Here is a 25,639-nt window from a genome sequence, read left to right on the forward strand (position 1 = left end):
GTTAAACAGACTTATCCGCATATCCTTATCCGCATAGGCCTGCTGCATTATTCTGCACTATTGCTTAAGGGATCCCAAAGGGCTCCTTAATCCTGGACAACAGCCATGTTACCCACAAAAGCTGTGATACCTATGTAATAAAACTCATATTATATTAAGATAAATCTGTTGTAATAAAGCTCAATGTTAGGAGCATAATGTGGATTTGTTTCTGTTCTTTAATATATTCAGCACTTTCTACAAGTGGAGCCAGTAGCAGGTTGTATATTATTAGGGGGGAGCGGGTTTGGATTTCGGGAATCCGAATACACCCGGACACCCCCAGTTGGACCCCAGACCTGAGCATTGCTCGGGTATTCCCAATGCAGAACGTGGCAAACGTCATCATCCTTCGTCGGATCTCGCGAGATATAAGTCCTGGCCATCTACGCCATCTTGATGCCGCACTTGATTGCACACAGCACGGATGTTTCCGGGGATGTCTGCTACATGAGGGCTGTAATGGAGGCTGAGAGGGGGCTTCTACAATGGGGATCACCTAAGGGGGACAAATACTATTGAGGAAACTACTATGTATGGAGGACAACTGCTAAGGGGAACTACTATGAGGGGAAAATACTATGGGGGACAACTACTAAGGGGGAAACACTAAAAGGGTACTATTATGGGGACATTACTAAGGGTGTGCTATAGGGATTGCTGTGTATTTGAAAACAAAAATATTCTCCCGTGTTGCCCAGTGTGCTGTACCAGTCCAGGGGTGCCCCATGTGTTTTGCATACTTCCAGGGCTGCCCCATGTGTTGTATATAATTACAGGGGTGCCCATGTGTGCCATATAACTCCAGGTGTGCTGTCATGTGTCATATATAATTCCAGGGGTGCTGCCATATGTCGTGTATAATTCCAGGGGTGCTGCCATGTGTCGTGTATAATTCTAGGGGTGCTGCCATGTGTGCCGTATAATAAATGGGGTGCTGCTAAGTCTGCTGTATCAGTCCAGGAAGATTCTGTTTTTTTATTAAAAGAATAAAAGTTTTTTTTTTTTTTTACTGCAGGAGTGTCGCATGTGTGCAGTATAATTTCAGGGGTGCCCCATGTGTACAATATCAGCCCAAGGGTGCCGCCATGTGCACTGTATAATTCCACGGGTTCCGCCACGTGCCATGTATAATTCCAGGGGTGAGCCAAGTGAGCCATGCATTATACGGTACGTTTTTAACTGCAAGAGTGCTGCCATGTGTGCATCAGGCCAGGGGTGCCACCATCTGCGCCGGATATTTCCTGGGGTGAGAAAAGTGTGCCATACAACTCCTAGGGTGAGCCAAGTCTGCCGTATAATTCATGGGGTTCTGCCAAGTGTGCCATATCAGTCCAGGGGTGCTACTAAGTGTGCCGTGTCAGATGTAGTCATCCAACTACCTGGGTGCAACCTTTTGACCAAAAACATTGTGAGGTGTGAGGTGTTCAGGATGGATTGGAAATGAGTGGAAATAAATGTTATTGAGGTTAATAATCGCGTAGGAGCAAAAAACTATAGCAGTTTTTATGGGTTTAAAAAAAAATACAGATCCAAAACACGAAACATGTAATGGTGGTGTTTTGGAACAGATCCAGACCAAAAACATGGCTGGAGTTACAGACTCAAAACACAAAAAATGCCCGGTGCACACCCCTATATAATATTATTATTAATATTACTATTATATAAAGTACTTTAAAGAGGCTCAGAAAGATTCAGTGGAAACAACGTTGGTTATTTTACATTTACAGTATATAAGCTTTTGCTTAATGATGCATTTTACCAATGGATTCTTTGGGAGATGCTATTCTATGATAATTTTCTATTAACTGGTAGCAAATGTAAACTTAAAAAAAATAATAAATTAAACATGTGTTAACTCATTATTTAGAAAAATAAACAGTAGCTCAGTGTCCAAATTTGTCAACAGTAAGTTTTATGCTATGGTTACTTAACTAATATTATATCAGTGCTATAGTGTGTACACACGGGCAGATATGGCTTTCGATGTTGCTGATATAGTGAACATCGGTAGCCATATCGCATGCAGATCGCATGCTTTTTTAGGGCTTGCGAGCCCGATGCACTGCCGATGCGCGCTCCCGTGTGAGTGTCAGTCGGCCGTCAAATAGAGAGGGCAGCCAAGACTATATAGTGCAGATCTGCACTATATAGTCTAAATTGTGCCACTGCATGTATGCTGTCCAATGCGAGTCCCGATGCGATCTGATCGCATCGGGACTTGCATCGCACGGCATATCTGACCGTGTGTACACACCATTAGATTAGTCCACTTGTGCAAAGTCTGCACCTGTGACCGTGCTAATATGCAAATATTCCAGCAGGTATCCCTGCACATTGGTGACCAAAAGTTGCTTCCTAAGGAAAGTCACGAAATTCCCTTTAAGCTACTGAACCAACCTGACAAAATAAACAGATAGATAAATAGATAGGACAATATCTCCAAATTATAGAACTGAGGGGTAGATTTATGAAAGGGTGATCAGGGAATCTGCGCTATCCCCATGCGTTATTGCAGGGTATAGTGCTTCCCCTGATCTATGACACCCGCCGAGCGGGTGTTTTTCATGCGGTGGTGCGGGGCAGGAGGCATAGCGCAGCTACGATATTTCGTGCTGCGCGCCTGCCTCCTGCCTAATTTATGAACGGTCAGCATCGCTGACCGTTCCGCCGCCTGCAGCTGTCGACTTTGACAGCTGCAAACGGCAATGCCCTATGCCTACAGCAGGGAAAATGCTGTCCCTGCTGCTGGCTCTGAGCTGCGCTGGGATCTCGCGTGAGTAGCGAGATCCCGCGCATGCGCAGTGAGCCAGCCGGGGGAGAAGCAGACAGCGCGTCAGTGTTAACTGACGCGCTGTCAGCTGGAGGGGACATCGCCGGAGGGAGGAGTTAGTGCTCCCCCGCTTCGGTGGCAAGATCTTAGTAGATCTTGTCGGTTTCTTCTCCTACTTCGCCTCGCTAATGAGGCGAAGCAGGGAGTGTTATAGCGGCTATAATAAATCTACCCCTGATTAACATTGCCAAACACTTTTATATGCATAATGTGTGTTTGCCATTAGAGAGTTTGGTACTCTTTACCTAGAAGGGCGCCCGTCGCGGGCATCGCGGGTACATTTATGTGTGGCCGCGACGCGACCGACGCGATGCCCGCGATTTCCCATTGAAACCCATGTTAAACATGGAAATCGTGTCGGTCGCGTCGCGGCCGGCCATAAATGTACCCGCGATGCCCGCGACGCGATGCTCCCGATTTCCCATAGGAATCAATGTTAAAAGGCGCGATGGACCCGATTTTACTGTAAAATGGCTCAATGGACCCGATTTGGCCATAGAAATCAATGTTAAATGGGCCACAGAGCCCATTAACCCTTAAATGTCCCCCCCAATTTTTAACGCCACCCCACGATCGACGCGAACCCGAAGCGTGGCGAGCGCAGCGAGCCCGCGAGGGGCGGCGGTACGCGTCCTCCGACCTTTTCATGCCCTACTATCCACTAGGGCGTGGAGTGAGAATATAATAGTGTGGCGAGCGCAGCGAGCCACCGAGCCCGAAGCGTGGCGAGCGGACGCGGATACCTTCACAGGTAGACGCGTCCCCTCGCGGGCTTCACAGGTGTCGGCGTCGCCACGGACACCTGTGAAGCCCGCGAGGGGACGCGTCTACCTGTGAAGGTATCCGCGTCCCCTCGCGGGGCTCGCTGCGCTCGCCACGCTTCGGGCTCGGTGGCTCGCCACACTATTATATTCTCACTCCACGCCATAGTGGATAGTAGGGCATGAAAAGGTCGGAGGACGCGTACCGCCGCCGCTCGCCACGCTTCAGGTTCGCGTGGATCGTGGGGTGGCGTTAAAAATTGGGGGGGACATTTAAGGGTTAATTGTGCTTATTTGGGCTCTGTGGCCCATTTAACATTGATTCCTAGGGCCAAATCGGGTCCATTGAGGCATTTAACAGTGAAATCGCGGTCAATCAGCCTTTTTAACATTGTTCCCTATGGGAAAATCGCGGTCATCGCGGGCATCCCGATTTACCCGCGATGACCGCGATTTTTACCCCCGACGACCGCGATTTCAATCGCTGGCGCCCTTCTAGGTAAAGAGTACAGAGAGTTTTCTTCAAACATACTAGAGATTACCTATATATGGGGAAAAACTAAATGATGACATAAGTCAACTTAAATGATTCAAAGCCCTATGGTGAACTGACATACAGTAGTGCAGTGAAAGAACAAGACAAGGGAGAGGAAGGCCCTTTTTGTAAGAGCTTACAATCTAAGGGATTCCCTACCATTGTGGTTAATGTGGAAGGTAGACCTATTTTAAGTTGAAGAGTTGAAAATGGTGGCAAACAGTGTCTACAGGACTACAGCATTCTGGAATTGCAAAACGCAGTTCTTAGATGCAAAAAAATAACAGATGAACATGCGGTGAGTACATACATGAATCTGTTGCAGAAGAATAAGTACATACAGATGGGGCATAAGAGACTCCTGTGTGCTTCAGAGAGGCTAGCACTCTCTGAAGCACACAGGAGTCTCTTATGAGATATATCTATTTTATTTTTGGATGAAGTTTCATCATCCATGATTTTAGGAAAAATCTTTTTAGTTATGTTCTAAAGGAGGATAACAGGAATTCAAATACCTGCTGCCTTATAGGCAATTTCACCCACTCCAATTTAAAGGAGACAGACAGGAATTCTAAGACTTATTTTTGGGCCACACTAATTGGCTTTAATCAGACCTTTCAGCGGATATAAATTCATATTCCTAATATAGGTATTAAGGACATTATACCTTATACTATTAATCTATTCTGGAAAATATCTATGCAAACGGAGAAGAGTATCCCATAGATTTCACAAATTTCACGACCACAAGATTATTGTATTTCCCCTGATGAAGTCTCTGTGAGACGAAACGCGTCGGGATTGTCTACAAGCGTGTTTTACCGATTATCCTGTGAAGAAAATAAACAAACAAGCTATTGGAAAAGATCTCCTTTATTACTTCATCGGATTTTTGCAAATTTGTATTTAAATTCTGTTATAGGCGCCACACCATTATTGGGTAAAAATATATATATATATATATATATATACACACATATATATATATATATATATATATACACACACATATAAACATATATATATACATATATATACATATATACACATATATATACATATATATACACATAAATATACATATATACACATATATATATATATATATATATATATATATATATATATATATATACACGGAAAGGTATATGCGGCACTCGGGACTTGGATGAAAAAACGACAATCACACACTAGGTGTAGTTTGTGACGTTTCAGCCTACACGGCTTTTATCAAACAGCTTACATAAAAGCCATGTAGGCTGAAACGTCACAAACTACACCTAGTGTGTGATTGTCGTTTTTTGTTTTATTGTCGAAGTCCCGAGTGCCGCATATACCTTTCCGCATTCATTGGAGCCTGCGCCAGCAGCTCTCCCTGTGAAGGCACCGGGCCATTCCTGTCTTAGGAACGAGTGCCAGCTACCACTGTCATTATATATATATATATATATATATATATATATATATATATATATATATATATATATATATATATATATACAGGTTGAGTATCCCGTATCCGAGTATCCGTTATCCGAATTATTCCGAAAACCATACATTCCAGAAAGTGAAAAAAAAATATTTTTTTTGCTAAAAACTCACTGGGGACATTTGTAACAGCACTACTGGGAACATGATATGTAACTGGCACTATATATGTGCAAGAAAATGATTGCTTGGCATTCAAATTCAATATCTGAGATAGTACACAAATTTTGTTTCTTGTTTTGAAACCTTGTTTTTTGAACAAATAAAATATATTTGTGTGTATTTTATGTGGTAATAAAATATATTTGTGTGTATTTTATGTGTTTATACAGCATACATGCAAGTTACTTCAAAATACATAATTGAAATATTAAAATATTCCGAAATACGGAATAATCCGTTATCCAAAATTCTCCTGGTCCCGAGCATTTTGGATACGGGATACTTAACCTGTATATATACACATATACATACACACACACATATGTGTATATATACACATATACCCATATACTGAAAGTCATTTCCTTAATAGATTAAAACAACTCCATTAAAAATGGTTGTAACAAAGGTAGATAGCCAGAACTTATATTGATCAATTCATCAAATTACCACACATATTCCTTTATTTGAGTTTTACTCAGGGCCGGCGCCACCACTAGGCAAACCTAGGCATTTGCCTAGGGCGCCGGCCACTGGAGGGCGGAAAATGCCGCCCGGGTACCTGTCCTACCGGCGCTGTCTATTTCAATCTGGCGGCGGAGGCAGCGGGGGTCCCTGCAGTCTATTAAAAATCACGAGCGCTATCCGCCGGGCTATGCGGAAGCGCTTCTAGTGTGAAAACTCTGGCAGCACGGCGCACGCTGATCTCAGCCAATCAGCGTGCTGCCAGAGTTTTCACACTAGAAGCGCTTCCGCATAGCCCGGCGGATAGCGCTCGTGATTTTTAATAGACTGCAGGGACCCCCGCTGCCTCCGCCGCCAGATTGAAATAGACAGCGCCGGTAGGACAGGTACCACCCCTCACACACACCACCACCCCCCCCCCACCCACCCCCCCCCCCCCCCCCCCGCACCGGGGCGCCCCCAGCCCGACTCGCCTGGGGCGCTCCGGTGCCTTGCACAGGCCCTGGTTTTACTTGTTGTACCGGTTTGAATGCTGTTAAGCAAATTTTTTATATGTAAGCTTTGGTTTTAGATGTTAAACCGGAGGGATTTAAATATACATGTGACAGCGGAAACATTTTCTAAACTAACCAATAAACCAAGTGACAATGGAAAACATGGTTCATAATTTATGAGCTCACTTTAGGCAAGAAATCTACAGGTCTAAGTCGGTAAATCTCCATGCTTTGTATAATGACTCTTTTACTAGGGGAGTCAGAGAGAATAATCCTCTTATAAATCCTGTGACTTGTAAAGGGCAGGATGTTATTTTTTTCCCCCCTCCTCCAAGAAAACCAGTGCATTTTAACAAGACTGTTTCGGGGCATATTTTAATGCTGATCTATTTAAACAAGAATAAAGATAACCCCGGGTTAATGGAAACAAATTAGTTTTTGCCTTTTTCGTCACAAAATGAATCCTCCTGGCTTATCCCTACTGTACACGTCTGTTCTTTTAGAGAAATGTGTCATTATACTGAACAGTGTCTGTTACTTTAATAGTGCAACTGGGTCAACTAAATTTAAACAAATCACCTTTGCAAAGTTTATAACACATACAAGTCACATATGTGACTCAAACTACATGCAGACACTGCTGTATATACTGATGACTAGGGTAACACAATTGTGCTCATTTTAAATTACACATACACAATAGTGATACAGTTATAGCCAAATCTATGAATAACCTTCAAAATAAAACTTATGTGTAATTTATTTATTTTTTGTAATGGAGAATAGAGTCTAGTATGCCAAAATATGTTGACAGTATACATGAACTATGGTGGAGCTGCATGGTATACAGTAAAGAGGTGTACTGAATATTGGGAGCCATTATTGCTTTGTCCATGTATTTATCCTTTACATTAATATATTTAGCCTAAGAATCAAGGTGCACAGAGTATATGCATTTAGCCAGTTGCAATACATACCATGCTTGTTAGCAGGGCTATTTTTCAGTAGGCTCCAGCAGGAACTGAGGCCCTTATTATAGTTCACTCTTTCTGACAAAATATTTCTTAGATGGACAAAACCATGTGCACTGCAGATGAGGCAGTGTAAAGTAGCCCATACACGCTGCGATGCCGGGCTGTCCTTTGAGGAGCGCGCTCCCGTGGCACCTCATCGCACAGTACAAAAAGTATGTGCTTGCACATACTTTTTGTACTTAGGTTTCATCAAATTGCATCGCATTACATGCACAACGGATGCACATGCAATGCAATGTGATCCGTGCTATTGAAGCCCACAACGCACGCCCGCATCGGCACGTGTATGGGCTGCTTAAAACCCCACCCAAATCTAATTATCTCTGCACAAGTAACACCTGCCTCACCTGCAGTGCACATGGTTTTGTCCATCTAAGAAATATTTTGTCAGAAAGAGTGAACTAGAATAAGGGCCTCAGTTCCTGCTGGAGCCTACTGAAAAATAGCCCTGCTTGTTAGCAGAGAACTTTTTAACGAGTGAAGAAATATCATGGTGAAATACAGTTGTAGGGCCTAGCTGGCCACCTGGCACCTCTGAGCAAATGCCACAGGGGCTGATGGCCTGGTCTGGGCACAGAGAGAGCATGGATATCTACTTGTCAAACCCACCCCCACCAATGGACCATATTTGCCTACATGACCCTATCCATAAGGGAGAACATGCTCTGTTCCTGACCTTCCCTGGTAATGTATGATTGCCATCACCTGTGGTGAAACTCCTTTCTTATCAATGAACTAGCTCGCCACAGGTGATGGCAATCCTACATTACCAGGGAAGGCCAGGAACAGAGCATTTTCTCCCTCATGGGGCCTTATGCAGATCTAAGCTCAGTACAAATGTGTTTGAAAAATGGGCAAAACCAGGTGGAGCAGATGTAACCTGTGCAAAGAGAGTTAAATTTGGGTGGGGTGTGCTGAAACTGAAATCTAAATTGCAGTGTAAAAATAATGCAGCCAGTATTTACCCTGCACAGAAACAAAATAACTCACACAAATCGAACTCTCTCTATACATGGTACATCTGCTCCACCTGCAGTGCACATGGTTTTGCCCATTTTCCAAACAAATTTGTACTGAACTCAGATCTGAATCAGGCCCATGGAGAGGGTCAGGTAGGCAAGTATGCAATGGACTTGTGCGTACAGGAGAGAGGTCTGTGGCGTGAGGCCAACCCCCAACTCGTGGAATACCCTGATCAGCATCGTCTACCACTCCGTGTGTGCACTCAAATGCCAAGGACTGATTGGAAACCCTAGTCGGTCACTGTACAGTTGCAACCAACAATAAAAGGATAAATCTGTAGAACAGTGGCTCCCAAACTCAGTCCTCAAGGATCCCCTTTAGTGCATGTTATCCAGGTCACATCATAGAATCACTAGTGAGATAATTAGCCCCACCTATGGATTTTTTAAAATGTGTCAGTGAGTAATTACTACACTTGTGCACTTGCTCGGTGGTCTGGAATCAGCAGCTCCATACTGCTGATATAAGAGTGAGAGCAAGAGCAGGTTAATTCTAAATATATGCAACCCAATAACATTAGGCTTGTGATAATCCAAAACATCAACATATTCTATACATTTAGGGTAACTCACAAGCTCTGGAAGCAAGCAATCTGAGCTGGAAGGAAACTACAGTACATTACTGTAGTTCAATAATGCACAATCCAAAGTCAATGCTTTTGCTGAGAAGTCTAAAATCGCAAGCAGGTTAACATCCTGGCAGTTAGGAAGCTGGCATTCAATATACACATGCGGCAACATGACTGCCCTTACAACACCAACACCAAAATGTTTACTAGATCAGGATCCTGATGCTAGAATACAGACAGCTGGGATCCTGGGACTTGCTAGCGGGCAGCCAAGGAAAGTGGGGTTAATTTTAGGCATTAGTGGGAAGTTGAGGTTAGGCTGCGGAAAGGGAAAGGGTTAGGCACCAAGAAGGGGGAGGGGGAATTTAGGATTAAACTGCATGATGGGGGTTAGGCAACAGCATTGAGGTTTAGGGGGATATTCAATCTCCGTCGAGCATCTCCCGTGGGGGAGATGCTCGACGGGCCCTATTCAATGCTGTCTTCCCCGACAGCATTGAACAGGGTTTCCTGGCAGAACGAGCTCGACATCTCTAGCTGTCGGGCTCGTTCTGCCGAGAACAGCCGGGAAGTGACGAGCTGCTGGCTGCATCTCGTCACTTCCCGGCCGCAACTCGCGGCCACGCCCCCTTTTCGCTCCCCGGCAGGCGGGACATTCAATCCCGCCTGCGTGTTCTCGGTCGAGCTGACCGAGAACGGGACTGGGTCACGACGGGCGAGCAAGCTCGCCTGCCGTGACCTGAAGATTGAATATCCCCCTAAGGCTGCAGGGGGTGGGCAGTTGGTAGGCTGCCAGAGGGGAGGATTGGGAGGGGGGGTTGCAGGGTTAGTATATCCATTGGGATGCTGATGAAAAACATCCCAGTAAGATATAGAAGCCGGATTATGTATACCAGGAGTGACATCATAGAAAGTGAACAAAGGTATTCAAAGGTATAATGGTTATGGCTCAACTGTACCCAGGAAAGCAGGTATAACAGTGAGCAAAATGTAATTAATTTGTCTGTGTGCACAATGTTGACCTTAATTAGCACCTTAAGTATACTACAAAAACCAGAGGAGAACATACAAACTCCACACATATGGTGCCCTGGTTAGAATCAAAGCCATGGCACCTGTAATATAATCCACTGGTATGAATCTATATCTGATTGGGTAGAAGAAGAAAATGTTATGGTTTCCACAGGTTTACAAAGAGGACTTAGTGGGGCAAATTTACTAAGCTAAAATTGTAAAAAATAGGTGTAAAATACAGCCACTAACTATCGTCAAACTGACGATAATTGCCGGCCAAATACGCCAGAAAAATAGACTTCAATTTCCTGGCGTATTTGACTTTAGCCTTCACGGATCAGTCAGATCTGTGCAGGCTACAGTGTAAAAAAAAAAATATAGAAAAATAAATAAATAAATAAAACGGCGTGGGGTCCCTCCCACAGCCATAACCAGCACCGGGCTCAAAGAGCCGGGGCTGGGTTAAAAAAAAAATCAGGAAACCAACGAAATAGGGCTCCGCTGACTTTTTAAAATCAGCCCCAGGCTCCAGGGCCGGGTCTGGTTCCCAAAATATGGGGGACAAAATGAATAGGGGGTCCCCGTATTTTAAGAACCAGCCCCAGGCCCAACCAGCCAGCAGGGTAATGCCACCCCCTGGCCAAAGCATTCATCCCTACCGACCAGTCAGCCTGGGCAGGGGCCCTGGGGGAGTGGGGACCCCACCCCCAATAAAGAGGGTGTCAGTGTGTGTTTTTTAACGATTACTGTGGAACTACAAGTTCCAGCGGGCCCTTTAATGCCCCGCATGCTGGGATTTGTGGTTCTCCAAGTCCCAGCATGCGGGGGAGGCTTGCTGGGACTCATAGTTCCACAGTATTAGACAATGGTTTATCATTCAATTTTTTACACAAAGATCAGCCCGGTACCGACAGCCCAGGGGTACCGGGGACAGCACCAGTCTTCAGCCTGGGCAGGTAAGTACTGAAGGGGGGGGCCTTCATTGTGTGTGTGTGGGGGGGGGGGGGTCCCCACTGCCCCAGCCCAGGCTGACTGGTTGGTTAGTAGGGATGAATGCTTTGGCCGGGGGACTTGTATAAAAAGTCCCTGGCTGTGGCATTACCCTGCTGGCTGAGATCCAGCTGAGGAAGCCGCCGATTGTATAGAGGCGGAGAAACGAGTTTAGGAGCCTGCTTATAGCCCTGCAGTTACCAAGTACCCGGATATTTGGATTACAATTGATCTCTGTGTGTGGACTTGGGAAACCTTTTGGGAAACTATTTGGTGGACACCCAGACCTGGAGCCTGTCTCTCACTTGAGGGGAGCATAATAACAGCTCAGATAAAGGACACAGCAGTCTTAAAGACTTCCACCACAGGAGAGTGATTAAAAACTTCCATATGGGACTGGTAACTATTGCTCATTAAAAAGCTATAATACTGCCTCATATAAATATTACAGCCATACAAGCCTCATTGCCACTTGTTGTCTATATGTTATGTGTTGTATGTCCTATTTGAGTGTAATTATTAAATGTAAATGCGCATGTTTTACTGTGATATCTATTTTTGGTACTTATGTAATATCTGGGCTCCCGTTTTTCTTATGAGACCGCGTCCCCTCGCTGCGCTCACCATGCTTCGGGCACGGTGGCTCGCTGCGCTCGCCACACTATATAAAATCAACTCCATGCATAGTTGGATAGTAGGGGTATGAAAAAATGGGGTGCATTTAACATGGGAGCCCAGATAATACATAAGTACCCTATTTTTATTAAAACAAAAAGATTTATCCTTGGAATTGACTCACTGTCATTTGATATATTGAGTGGAGCAGCGCCCCTTGGTGGTGATATTCTATATCCCCACGACCATATTCTATTTTGCTTCCACAGGGGCACACAAACCCTCTGAGTGGCAGCAGCTCCATTCAATAAAATAATCAAAAGGTCTAATCCCCGTGTTAAGTACCAGCGCTACTGGGTGGCTTGTTCACCCTCCCCCCTTCCCTTGTTTACCCTGCTGGCTGGTTGGGCCTGGTTCTTAAAATACTGGGGGACCACTATTCATTTTGTTCCCTGTATTTTGGGAACCAGACTCGGCCCTGGAGCCGCTGATTAAAAGAGCCCTAGCTAAATTTTTCCCTGATTTTTTTTAAACCAGCCCCGGCTCTTTGAACCTGGTGCTGGTTACGGCCGTGGGGGAGCCCCCATACCGTTTTTTAAATTTATTTTTCTATTTTTTTTTACACACTGCAGTCTGCACAGATCTGACTGATCCATGCAGGCTGCCTATACCAAGTGTGCAAAATATAATTTGGCCCCCTCCTCCACCCCAACCCAAGTTCACACATAACAGTGGATGACAGGGAGAGGTGGAGGGTGACAGGCAAACACGATGGGTGACAGGAAGAGGGTGACAAGGGCAGCATGTTTATATAAACAGAGAAAAGAAGGTGCGCACAAATGAGCAGATAATATATCAATTCTTTTTACTCAAGAAATAAAGCTCACATACAATTTAAAACTTATCAGTGTGGGACAGCTCACGGGGTACAGGCGGCAACACAGGCGTATCAACCGGACAGAACCAGGGCAGCAGCGTCTCCACAATCCATCCAGGCGAAGGGACTCGGACTCAGCACGTCAGAGAAGCCACACCCCAACGCATTTCGTCATCTAGGACTTCGTCCTGACGAAGTCCTAGATGACGAAACGCGTTGGGGTGTGGCTTCTCTGACATGCTGAGTCCGCCTGTGTTGCCGCCTGTACCCCGTGAGCTGTCCCACGCTGCTAAGCTGCACGTCAGAGAAGCCACACCCCAACGGGGTGTTTCATAGTGCCGTATCATATTCAGCATATAAAACATTGGATACGTATCAGTGTGGGAACAGTCTTACTCACATTACACCACATGTAGTCCCCCACACAGTAGTAATCCAGGTTACAGAGTGAAATTATTGATTACATTTGCAATGCAATATGTTATACCAATCGTATCACATCAAAGAGAGCCATTGCATTTCCCTAGAATGCCTGAGACTGCATGGCTGGAAAGATGGACTTAAATGCCACATCCTACTCCTGCAGATGCTGCACACAGAGGGAATGGGAGCAGCATGACGAGAATTAGTGGAATAAAAGCGCCACTACAGGCCAAGCCACGACAGGGGAGAGCTGTACCGCAGGGGCGCCAAGTCTCTGCATATTTCGTAGATAGCATGGAATTGACAAAAATGGATGCCACCTTCTAGGAGACAGATGCTAAAGGTCCTGCTAGACCTCTAGCGTGTCAGGGGAAGGCAGCGCATACAGCAATACATGGAAGTGCACTAGTGTGCTTTGCGTAACTCTCTTGCAACAAAAATGTAACCCTGTGGAAAAGAGAAATAAACCACCTCACAACAGGCAAGAAACCCCACTGGCAACTAGTTTGAAACCCCTGGAAAAAATGCATAGAACCCCTGGCAATAAACATCTCTCGTGGCAATGGGAGTTTTATTAGTAAGTTAAAAAAAAAAGAAAATGTATTCTACACCAAAAACTTTTTGGGAAGGAGGGCACAGGATTTCTAGTTACAGTGCTGGCTTGAGCAGTCATGCTTTCAGAGATAGATAGATAGATGTTAATTCAAACCAGTTTGTTTGCAGTATGTGAAATAAATACTAACAAACAATAAGTTGCAAATGTAATTAATTTAGCTAAATGACACAAAAAGGATCTTTACCCTCTCTGTGATGAAGCACATATTGTGCATGGAGGAGTCCTCTTTCTTATGCTGCTGACCCTGCTGCTTACTTAGGTACACAGGGGAGAGAAAAAATGACAGAGTCATCTCCCTCCAGAGTAGCCTTATCGCAAAAGCAGCCATGCCAGAGCGGTTCCAGAGTTCAAGATAACCTAACGTTGCGTGAGACTTCCAGCCAGTACAAACCATGGCCTCATTGGATTTGTAGTTTTATCGTTAACCGTTTAGACTTTGAGCAGTTAATGATAAAACTACAATTCCCATGATGCTAGTTCTTGCTTCTCTGGTCTGCCAGGTGCCGCTGACAACTGAATCCCTTCACAATGACACTGTAAGCGGCTGCGTCTCCCGGCGCGTAATGGGGTGGGTGTCAGTGGCTATCAGGATACGCTGTGGCTGGAAGGCTTGTGGGGCCCTTGGGCAACTGCCCATAAGGGACCATGTACTAAGACAGCCCTGATAGGGGAATAGCTGTAAAATTGGAATGAGCACATTACCAGGTGAGCAGAGTCACTGGGATGACTGCAGTGCAGGGAAGCAGGATTGCTGGAGTGACTGCAGTACCAGCTTATCAGGAACACCATAGAGGAAGTATGCTATGCAGGACAAACTGATGAGCCAGGGAGTGTAGTAGATGGAGCTTGCACTAGAGAATCTCCAGAGAATCTAGGAGCATGCTGCAAGTCAGTAGGACAGACAACTGACAACAAAGTACTGGTGATTTGTCTGTGCTGGGACTCAATATTTATAAACCTGGCTCAAATCTGATTGAATAAAAAAAAAAAAAAAAATCAAATGACAGAAATCAGGCTGCCGATTGGGTCTGAAGTGCTCAGTTGAAAGTGACTGCCATCTCAACATCCATAGCGAAGGGAAGGCATGTGCAGCCTGAGTTGAATCCAATAGTTTCTATCCAAAATAACCCCTGGACAAAAGTCATGAAATGTGTGAAATTTGGTGAATGTACGCACCATGTAAGGATAGAGGTCAGGGAACTTTTTACCTTTTACCTCAAAATATATTTAGATACACCAAAGTTACCCCCTTATATTTAGATACGCTGAAGTTATCCCTTTGATTTTAAAGGAAGGAAATCATATAAGCCACACTGTACCCCCAGAAATTGATGATATATCCTGCTAGTACGGTACACAGCATGGGAGCCATTGATGATGTTGATGATTATCATGTATGGCTGTGTGTGTGGTACAAAATTTGTACCACACACACAGCCATACATGGTAATCATCATCATCAATGGCTGCCAGGCTGTTTGTGGTATAGCCATTGAGAATGTGAAGTCCAGGCAACTATTAGTGTCAGTATTTCAAGATGATATAGTGACAGTCTGTGCACATTTTCCCCTAGACTAGAGATTTGTATACCTTGACAGGAGCCTATAACCAGGCAAAGAAACTTGGCGCCACAGCGGCAGCAAAGACTGCACACTGCCGAGATGGCGCAGCAACTAGTCGACTCAGCTGAAGAAGCAAAGGGACTTGGAGGCGTAGCCCGGGGCATCTCACAGGGAAGCGTGTTGTGCACAAGGGCCTGACACACTGAACTGCATCGGGTCCTTGTACATTACAGTACTGTAACACACATAGCTGGGCATCCATATAGAATCTATATATAGATTCTATATGTAACAAAATCAAATTCCTGGGGGTAATGGACAGTCCTGCTGCAGAGACACAGCCATGCATGCATATAGATTCATATGCATGCCCGAATGTCTCGGCAGCGAGACCATCCATTACCCCCAGGAATTTCATTTTTACCCAATTTGGGGTAATGTACCCCTGTTCCCTGACCACTGATCTAGCAGCTCTACGTAATTTCTCTATGGAAGCTCCACGCCGTGTCTGATCAGTTGTCTTGCCTGGCTTGGCTAAATTTGGTATTAATACAAAGGTGTTCTCATACATCTAGTTTTAATACCCAATGCAGCCGGAGATACATGGCGTGAGTGAGTGGACAGGTCCCATGCATGCAACTCCGCTAGTGTCTGGCACTTTTTGACAAAAATGTGTTTCTTTGCTGCAGTCACATTTCAGCGCGACTGCAGCAAAGATGTATACTGACAACACAATAATTAGATCCCTTGGCCTTATGGTCTGCCTATAAAGTTGCGATATATGTAACTACTGGTATTAAAGCAAATGTTCGCTGTAAAGAATTAAATAGATGCTTGCCCTTCAAAGGAACCTAATGTAGGGTGCACACAGAACGATTGGCCTTAAAACAACCCATTTAGATACAATCTTGACCGATTGTATGCTAATTGGGCATGTTTTGGGCCATTTTGGATTCTCAGATCCTACCTGCTGTAAACGACTTTTCAGCTGGGTACAGGTGGTGATCAGATCGGATTCAGATCGTATGCAGATCCCCCACTCAAGGCCTGTCTGAAGAAAATAAATCAAGAGAGGAAAAGGAAACCTTTTCCTTACTACAGCAATCATTATATTTCCAGGCTCTAGGATAGTTGATTGAAAACACGATCCTAGATGTGATCACAGTTTAAACTACTGAATATGAAGAAACTCTGGTACTTGTGTAGTTTCACGGCGCCAGTAAATCGCATGCGATTCGATGTGCGATGCGATTTATTAACTTTTCATACCCCCACTATCCACTACGGCATGGAGTTGATTTTATATAGTGTGGCAAGCGCAGCGAGCCACCGAGCCCAAAGCGTGGGGAGCGTAGCGAGCCACGTGAGGGGACACTGATTACTTCACATGTATTCCACGGCCGCTCGCCACGCTTCGGGCTCAGTGAATACATGACAAGTAATCCGTGACGCCTCGCCACGCTTCAGGCTCGGTAGCTCACCACACTATATAAGATCAACTCCATGCCGTAGTGGATAGTGTGGGTATGAACAGGTAATAAATCGCATCGCACATCGAATCCAGACTGGGAGCACTAACAGAAACACTCCCACCAAGTACCAATACACCTAGCCACCTATTAAGACTGCCGATACCCTTTCCTTCCTGAGCAAGGAGCGATCACTTTTGGGCAAAAAAAAAGAAATGCAGGGACAATAAATCAAAACAAGTATAAAAAAATAAAATAATGAAAAATATATCACCTGCCATGGTATCAGTACTTTGCATCTACTGGAATCTGCTCCTATAATGTCTGCAAGATTAAGGTCTCTGAATACAGTGCAACAGGATATTGAGCAATATGGCAAAGTCAAAGCACAAATCAGTGATTATTTATCCAGACGTTCATACCTGAAAAAGCTTGCTCCACTTTGAATCTTGCAGTGCACAAAAGTTGATAGCAATTTTACGAATTGAATCTAATGTTATTTTTAGGTTTATATTTTAATAAAAGAATAAGCAGAACATACTCAAATGCATCAATTTTATTACAACATATTTCTGTTTTATTTTGCAACATATTGCCATGGAGCTACAGTGATATGAGTATTGCTTGATCGGTGCAATATTTCTGGAAACTATATATTGGCAGCTCTCAAAAAACATTTAGCAAAATCAATATAAAAATAAATATTACATACAATGAAATGGTTTACCATTTGTATAGAGACATCATTCCTACAAGGGGTATGGATCATTAGTTCAACAGCATGTTGGTCAACAATCATTAGGTCGACATGAGTCTAGGTCAACAGGGTCATTAGGTCGACATGGGGGTAGGTCGACAATCAAAAGGTTGACATGGGGTTTTTCTCATTTTTTGTCCCAAATGCCGACAGTCGTCATGGACACTGAAACATGGCACCAGGTCTACTCGTCATTCTTCGGGCAATACACGGTATTAAGAACTGGGGTATGTAAACTTTTGATCAGGGTCATTTGGGTAGTTTCTGTTGTCATTATGATGTAAAAAGAGTAATCACAGTTGTTTGACAATAATGGCTTCACTCAACCACTAACCATAAGTGAAAGAAAAGTTTGTGAGTTATCATTCATATTCTCTGATAAATGGCCAGAAAATCACAAATTTTGCTAGGGTATGTAAACTTATAAGCACAACTGTATATCTTGTAGTGCAGGCATTCCCAACCATGGTCCTCAGGGCACACTAACAATCCTTGTTTTAGTGACATACATGTTTAAGCCCATATGACTTAACTGGTACCTCATTTATTTTTATTAAACCACCTGTGCCAAATCCGGGATATCACTAAATCCTGCACAGTTAGTGTGCTTTGAGGACCAAGGTTGGGAATGTTTGTTCTAGTGCCGGGGTGGCCAAACCGGTCCTCAAGATCTACCAACAGTTCATATTTTCCAGAACACCTAGTTGGTGCAAAAGGTACAGTAATTACTAACTCACATTTTCAAACATGTGCTGCATTCTTTCCTAGCCGACACAGTCTACAGAGCCAGTTTGTCTGGAAAACATGAACTGTTGGTAGATCTCAAGGATTGGTCTAGCCAACCCCTGCTCTAATGTGTACTCAGCCTAACATAGTCTACACTGAAGTCTGTATGGAACATAAACCAAAGCTAAGAGAAACTCTGAAAACACTCTAGGGAAAAAAAAGGTAAGACACTGAGCAAGTTATTAGAGTATGTAGTCAGGTTCATGAAACAAATGGTCCAAGTTTTAGAGATATCCATGGCTCAGCAAAGATGGTTAAATCAAATTGACTGAGGTACTAATTAAGTCAACTTCTGGCCAAGCATGGATAAACTTCAAACCTGGACCATTAGGGTGCCTTGAGGACCATATTTGGGACCTCTGGAATAAACATTTCTTATCGCCACAGAAGGACACAAGGCTGAATATTGCAAACTAGGTTTTTCATAAAAAATATTTTATTGCACATATTTCCAAACATTTACATTTTTATATGGGAAATTTCAAAATACTATGAACTATTTGAATATTTTAAAAGTGTCGATGTCTCTTCCAGCCTAAAGGGAAAAAACAAACAGAGAGAACACGTCAATTATAGGACTGTTTGCACAAATAAACAGTTACTAAATCTACTGCAGTTTAGTTTATATATTAACATACCTAATAAGACCTGGCCAACGGCAGCAACCAATTAACCAAATATCTATAATTACATTTCTGGTGGATTCCCACATATAGTAAGAGTTTACCTTGGGTCTGATGCTATGCTGCTAGCAAAACAAAAGCAACCTACTCAAGACCGAGGAAACAAAGCGTGGGCATTTCCACACATAATCAGAGCCGTACAGATCTCAAAAAGAGACCAGCATGGGCAGCATAGCTCTAAGTCATCATCATGTATTTGCACATGCCCTATAGCAGGCATATATGTACATAACTGCTGATTCAAAGGATAAAAGATCCTGCCCTTAATCTTCGTATGCGAATGTCACGTCACACCCATGTTCCGCATCTCCATTTGCTTCCATAATGCATCCCTCTCTGCATGCATGTATATAAGTGTGTGTGCATGCACAGTGTGAACAGATGTAACACGCACACTGCATCAGCCCCATTATCTGGAAACAAAGATTCTTGGTGTAATGGATTTTTTAATTAAATCTGCAGTAAAATGTTTGAAAAGTGTAGAACAGGGAGGTGGGAATCTTAAACCTCTTATTTAATTAAAAACGGTGTAGTTGCAATTAAATTTAACTTGGATTCCTAAGCTTATTAGACTGGCTCATTCCAAACAATGTATTTCTGTTCACACTTGTGCAAGACACTACACACCCATAGGGCAGTATCGGCAAGTAACATAAATAGGGAAAATGGTTTTAAAACAAAAATAAAATAAAAACACAATATACAGTGCTGAATGTGTTGATAAAAATGCCGTTATCAGCGATTCCATGTAGATAACATCAAAGCGCTAATCACCATGCTGAACTATTTCAATAGCTCACGCACATGGCTTGCATGCAGACAATATAAAAATCACAGTAGGCAGTATCATCTGAAAAATCCCCCACTCCTTATTGCTTATGCCAGTGGTGTCCAAACTTTTTGCGACGACAGTTTTGGTGAGGTGAAAATGTGGGGGGCCGACCATTCAGCCTCACATTCTTTGAATCATTAATCACATCAGAATGGTCCCCCACTCTGCCCCCATCCACTTTATGTCCCCAAGCCTGCCCCTTCACTGTATATTCCCTAGACTGCCCCCTCCATCTCTTCCCAACTTTAGTGCTGTGTCCCCCGCATCTGATGCTCCACCCGCTTCTGGCTGGAGGCCGCTTGAACTGATAGCACGGGCCGCAATTGGCCCCCGGGCCGGACTTTGGACATGCCTGGCTTATGCATTGTTAGTTGCATGGTTAGGAGGTTTCTCTTCTAGTTTATATATTTTCTTCTTCAAAGTGGTTCCACATTGGGACACAGACCATGGACAACCTGCTCAGCATCAAATGAACAGTACTGCTACATGTAAAGATCAGTGACATTATAGGTGCGGCTTATTGCATATTTTTTCTTTTTTAATAAAACGCTTTATGCAAGTATTTTTCTACAAGCAGTGCAATGTTCTGAAACAATGTCTATCTGCATACCAACTTGAATGCAATATATGGTCTGAATCACTAATTCCTGTCACTTATTGTGCCTCTAAACAGGAGCAGCTGCCATTTACTGATAAAAGGAACCAGGGGTAGATGTATGAAATCGGAGTATGGAGAAGTGGTATCAGCACAGGTTCGGTGCACTGATACTGCTGGATGGATGGCGAGGCTGCTGGCGGATCGCCAGCAGGGACGTTCTGGCGATCCGCCAGCCAGGATGAAGCCTGCCCCATCTGTATTTCCAAGTGTCTAAAACCCCACAAAGAACTTCATTGTTATCTGGAAATATTGTTACCGATGTTTGAAAAAAATGAGACTTTTTAATAAATATATGCTTTTGAGAAAAATAATTTTTGTAAGGCTACATTGGTCTAATTGTAAGTCAAACACAAGGGGCGCCATCTTACAATTGTACTCCATGTTTTCCCCATCTCCCGTCCAACAAGGGATTTTGTAAGGCAGCCTCCACATAGTCATTCTAATAACTGTGGGTGTGAAACAAGGGTCTGTTCTCGAGATATCTATCTATCTATCTATATATATATGACATACACACACATACAAACACACGAGCCCTCTCAAACAAAAAGCTTTGAAAGCTAGTGTGCTACCTTCTGTGTTTATGCATGATAAAAAAAATATATTTCATATTTTACAGGAGATCCAATTGTATACACAGTAAAAACTTGGATGTTTCATTGGATCTAACTGGATATTAATGTAACTTCAGATTTGTACAGGCTGCATCCCTTGGCTTCCCATAGTGCTGCATCTGTGAATACCTATACATTAGTAAGGTGGTTGTTTGGTCCATGAGGGATATTCTTAAATGTGCATGCAGCCCGCCTGCACTGCTAAGGGATGGTCCAGAACCACTCCTCTGGTTTTTTTGGGATTGGGTGGCAGGTATGCATTAACAGTACAGCACACACATTCTGAAGCACTTTACAGAAAATGAAACTTTTTTTTGGCAGTAGCCAATTACCCAATGTGCTGGACTGACTCTGGTATACCGTGAAGATAAGATAGCCAAATGTGGATAAATTCCTTAGGTAATATAGTCCTGTATTTCTAGAATAATATCATCATTTGTACATAGCTAGTTGATGTTGGCTACCCAATTTCCTAAAAACACAATAAAGTGTATGGCATGCTATCTACCTGCCACACACAGTGGAAATATCAGACAACACTGTAATGGACAAAATACATTTTCTGTTACTTACATTTTAGCTAATCTGTCCATTCTTTGTTTTGTGGTCTCCTGTAAACACAAATACAGTTGTTCAATTACAGCATACAGGCAAAAGGTATGACCTAAGCCACAGGTTCTCAAAGTCGGTCCTCAGGACCCCACACAGAATCAAGTGAAATAATTAGCTCCACCTCTGGATCTTTTAAAATAGGTCAGTGAGTACTGAGTACACCTATCGGGTGACCTGGAAAACGTGAACTGTGTGGGGTCCTGAGAACCACTGACCACGGCTAATGGCTAACACAGGACGCCATGGCTCTGGAAACTACACAGAGGAACCGGTAAACACAGACATTGATGATTTTACCGATGATTAGGTGCAGTTTGGCATTTGTCTTTAGATTAAAACAATGTGCCCAGGCACTGATTAAAGCAATGTGCCCAAGCCCATTAGTGTCAATTAACATGCAGACCAGTACAGTTTGGATAACATTTATCAGCAGTAATGCTTACTTGTTCTTTGACCCTGGAATGGAATTCCGTGAACCATTTGCCTATTTTACTTACTGTTGAGTCTTCTGTGACGTTCCTGTAATTTATGTCAATAGCTATGGGAGATGCGTCTGCAGATAGCAGAGAACTGTATCCAGAAGACTGGCGATTCTTCTCTGGAATATCTGTCTTGAAGTTTAAATCTAAAGGGAGGAAAAAAATCTATGTCTATTTACAGGCATAACTATCACGCCACTTGATTTACTGGGCACATTATACTGTTTACATGAAATCACTACTGCGACTGGTCCAACTGTAGTTTTCCTGCAGCTTCCAGTGTTAAATTATAGACACAGAGAGAAATACCAAGTGGCCCAGGCAACTTGAAATCCAAACCTCTAATCTCAAGAATGTGCAGTTGATCATAGTTCGAGATAAGAAAACCACTGGTGCTATTAATAAGTAAACATTAGAACACTATTGAAATCTCAGCATACTATATTTATGGAAATGAAAGTAGCTGAAACACAATCCGAGAACTAGGATTTTATTAGCACATTCTAAATCCTATGATTTTGAACATGTTGCCAGGTTTCAATGTATGACTGAACAAACACTGGATTCATTATTTGAACCACTAGATGGCAGTAGAACTACATGCTGCCATATATTAAACCAAGGTTAAATATATTAAGAAAACACACACACACACACACACACTTTTCTTCTGTACTATAAAATCACCATAGATCATTTAATTGTCCAAATGATCTAAATCAGTAGTGTGTGTGTGTGTGTACATATATATATTGGAAATACTGGCAAAATATATAATGGACAATTAAATTTAGTCCCCTCATACAGTTTGATATTAAGAAAATAAAAATCAATATTCCGCTCATCATGCGGATGTGGGAAGAACATGCCCTTTTAGATGTATCCACTCACATCAGTACTACCTCACACAATCCCGGAGATTGAGAAAGACAGAGACAGACAGAGAGACACACACACACACACAGCCTATCAGCTGCCGTCCTATTCATGTGAAATCTCATGCCTGCCGCTGGCCTTTCTCTCTGTCTGCCAAAGGCGGGGGTGCGGAGTTCGGAGGTTCGTCAGCGGAGTGAGGAGGTTCAGGGACAGAGTGAGAGCTCTGCGGTGTGGCAGACCCCGAACACCCCTGATCATGGCCACACTGAGGGATTGATTAAACCCTCTGATCGTTTCTTAATCATTCTGTGTTTGCCCATAATCAGGGGTGTTCTAGATTTCAAAGGAAATTGGATAGATGTCGGATTGAAGTGTGTGAGCAGTTCATTTAAGTCAAGCAATTAGTGAAATTTTACAGTCTGTGAGCTGCAGGATGTACAGGACTTGGTGCCGGTGTCCCCATTTATTTAAAGCAGCATTTACATAGCAAAACCAAAATACAGCTAGATTTCCACACAGGCTTATAAATGTCACCCGATGCTTGATTTTTTTTTTTTTTAAATATTAAATGTTTATTACAAGAGAAAAAAATAAAGAAATAAAGAAAAACAAATACACATACAATAGTGTAGGTTTGCAATTTTTTTGCAATTTTGAAGTGTTTTTCTTTTTAAATGTTGTGTAAAAATGAAAAAAGTAGTGATTTTAATTATTTTCAATTTATTGTACTCTCTTCAACTAACAGATGTTAAAATCTAAAATAAAATGGATGCCAACGACAAACTGCTTTATAGTTCACTAGTGCAAAAATGCTCAGGAATATTATTCAGGAAAGGCAAATTAAAAAATGAATCCAGCAAAAAATAAAATAAATTACACTACTCACCTGGTGAAATGTCATTTGTCATTCTGCTTGATGTTCGTTCCTCACTTATGGAGGTGAACTCGGATGTCAAATCTTTCTGGAAACAGAAGAAAAAAAAATGTGGAAAAAGTAAATAAATTGTGGAATGTTACAAAAAAGTTTTTTTTGTTTTTTTTGGTAGAAGCGATCTGTCATAATTGTTTGAGAAGTGGCAACTGCTCTGCTGAGAAGAAGATATATTTACATATTAGATATTCATGCATTTTTTATATTTACTATTATTATAGCAAAAAAAAATTCAGTTTTAATTTGAAATATCCACTAGGCACATATATATGAGAGAGAGAGAGAGAGAGAGAGAGAGAGAGAGAGAGAGAGAGAGAGAGAGAGAGAGAGAGAGAGAGAGTTCATTTCCAATTAAAATGAATCTAGCGAATGGTAGAGACTACTCTGCAGGCAGTGCTAATCTTAACACACCACAGATTACAGAGAAAGCATTTATGGAATCCACTAGTGACAATAATAATGTATAATTCCCATACAACAAATATTAACCCCTTCCTGACAGAGCTAGTTTTTGCGTTCCTGACAGAGCCCTTTTTTTCAAATCTGACATGTCTCACTTAAGTGGGGATAACTTTTTTTTGCTTTTACTTATCCCAGTGATTTTGAGATTGTTTTTTCGTGACACATTGTACTTCAAATTAGTGGTAAATTTGGGTCGATACAGTCTGTGTTTTTTTGTGAAAAATACCAAAATGTCGTGAAAAAATGGAAAATTTAGCGATTTGCAAAATGTTAAATTTTCTGCTTGTGAGACAAATAATCTTACCACTCAAAATAGTTAATAACTAACATAGACCATATGTCTACTTTATGTTTCCATCATTATTTCAACTTCCTTTTAATTTTTTTGGACACTAGGAGGCTTACAATATGAATAGCAAATTCTCAAATTTTCAAGAAAATTTCAAACACTGATTTTTTTAGGGACCAGTTCAGTTCTGATGTGACTTTGAGGGACTTGTATGTGAGACACCCCCATAAATGATGCCATTTCAAAAACTGCACCCCTCACAGTATTCAAAACAGCATTTTGGAAGTTTGTTAACCCTTTAGGTGTTTCACAGGAATTAAAACAAAGTGTAGGTGAAATTTCAAAATTTCATTTTTTTTTGCAGATTTGCAATTTTAATACATTTTTCTAAGGAACACAGTACATTTTACTAGAGAAATGTGACTAAAAATTGATTCCCCCAAATCTTTTGTTTTCATAAATATCCTATATGTGGCCCTAGTGTGCACGTTGACCAAACCACAGGCTTCATAATAGAAGGAGCACCTACTTGATTTTGGAGCCTCCTTTTTATGAGATTATTTTTTAGGCACCATGTAGGTTTCTAGGCACCATAAGATGCTAAAATTTAGGAACCCCCCCACAAGTGACCCCATTTTGCAAACTACACCCCTCAGGGAATTCATCTAGGGGTATAGTGTACATTTCAA

The 25,639-nt window shown here is 42.6% G+C and overlaps 1 protein-coding gene across 3 annotated transcripts in view; it reads right to left on the reverse strand.

The window, feature by feature from the left end:
- Positions 1-17,547: 17,547 nt before the first annotated feature.
- The window catches only part of CEP44 (centrosomal protein 44), a 57,081-nt gene continuing 48,989 nt past the window's right edge, over positions 17,548-25,639 (reverse strand). For 2 of the 3 annotated variants that reach the window (XM_083170833.1, XM_083170838.1), the window contains exons 8-11: positions 24,155-24,230; positions 22,411-22,538; positions 21,875-21,912; positions 17,549-19,049 (exon numbers count right to left, since the gene is read on the reverse strand). In XM_083170833.1, the coding sequence (XP_083026959.1) occupies positions 19,004-19,049; positions 21,875-21,912; positions 22,411-22,538; positions 24,155-24,230 (288 nt within the window). In that variant the 3' untranslated portion in view covers positions 17,549-19,003. Of the gene's footprint in view, positions 19,050-21,874; positions 21,913-22,410; positions 22,539-24,154; positions 24,231-25,639 lie in introns of all 3 variants that reach the window. The other variant, XM_083170834.1, reaches the window with a different exon arrangement.

This window comes from Crinia signifera, chromosome 1 (assembly GCF_055691185.1).
Source record: "Crinia signifera chromosome 1, ASM5569118v1, whole genome shotgun sequence".
Lineage (NCBI taxonomy): Eukaryota > Metazoa > Chordata > Amphibia > Anura > Myobatrachidae > Crinia > Crinia signifera.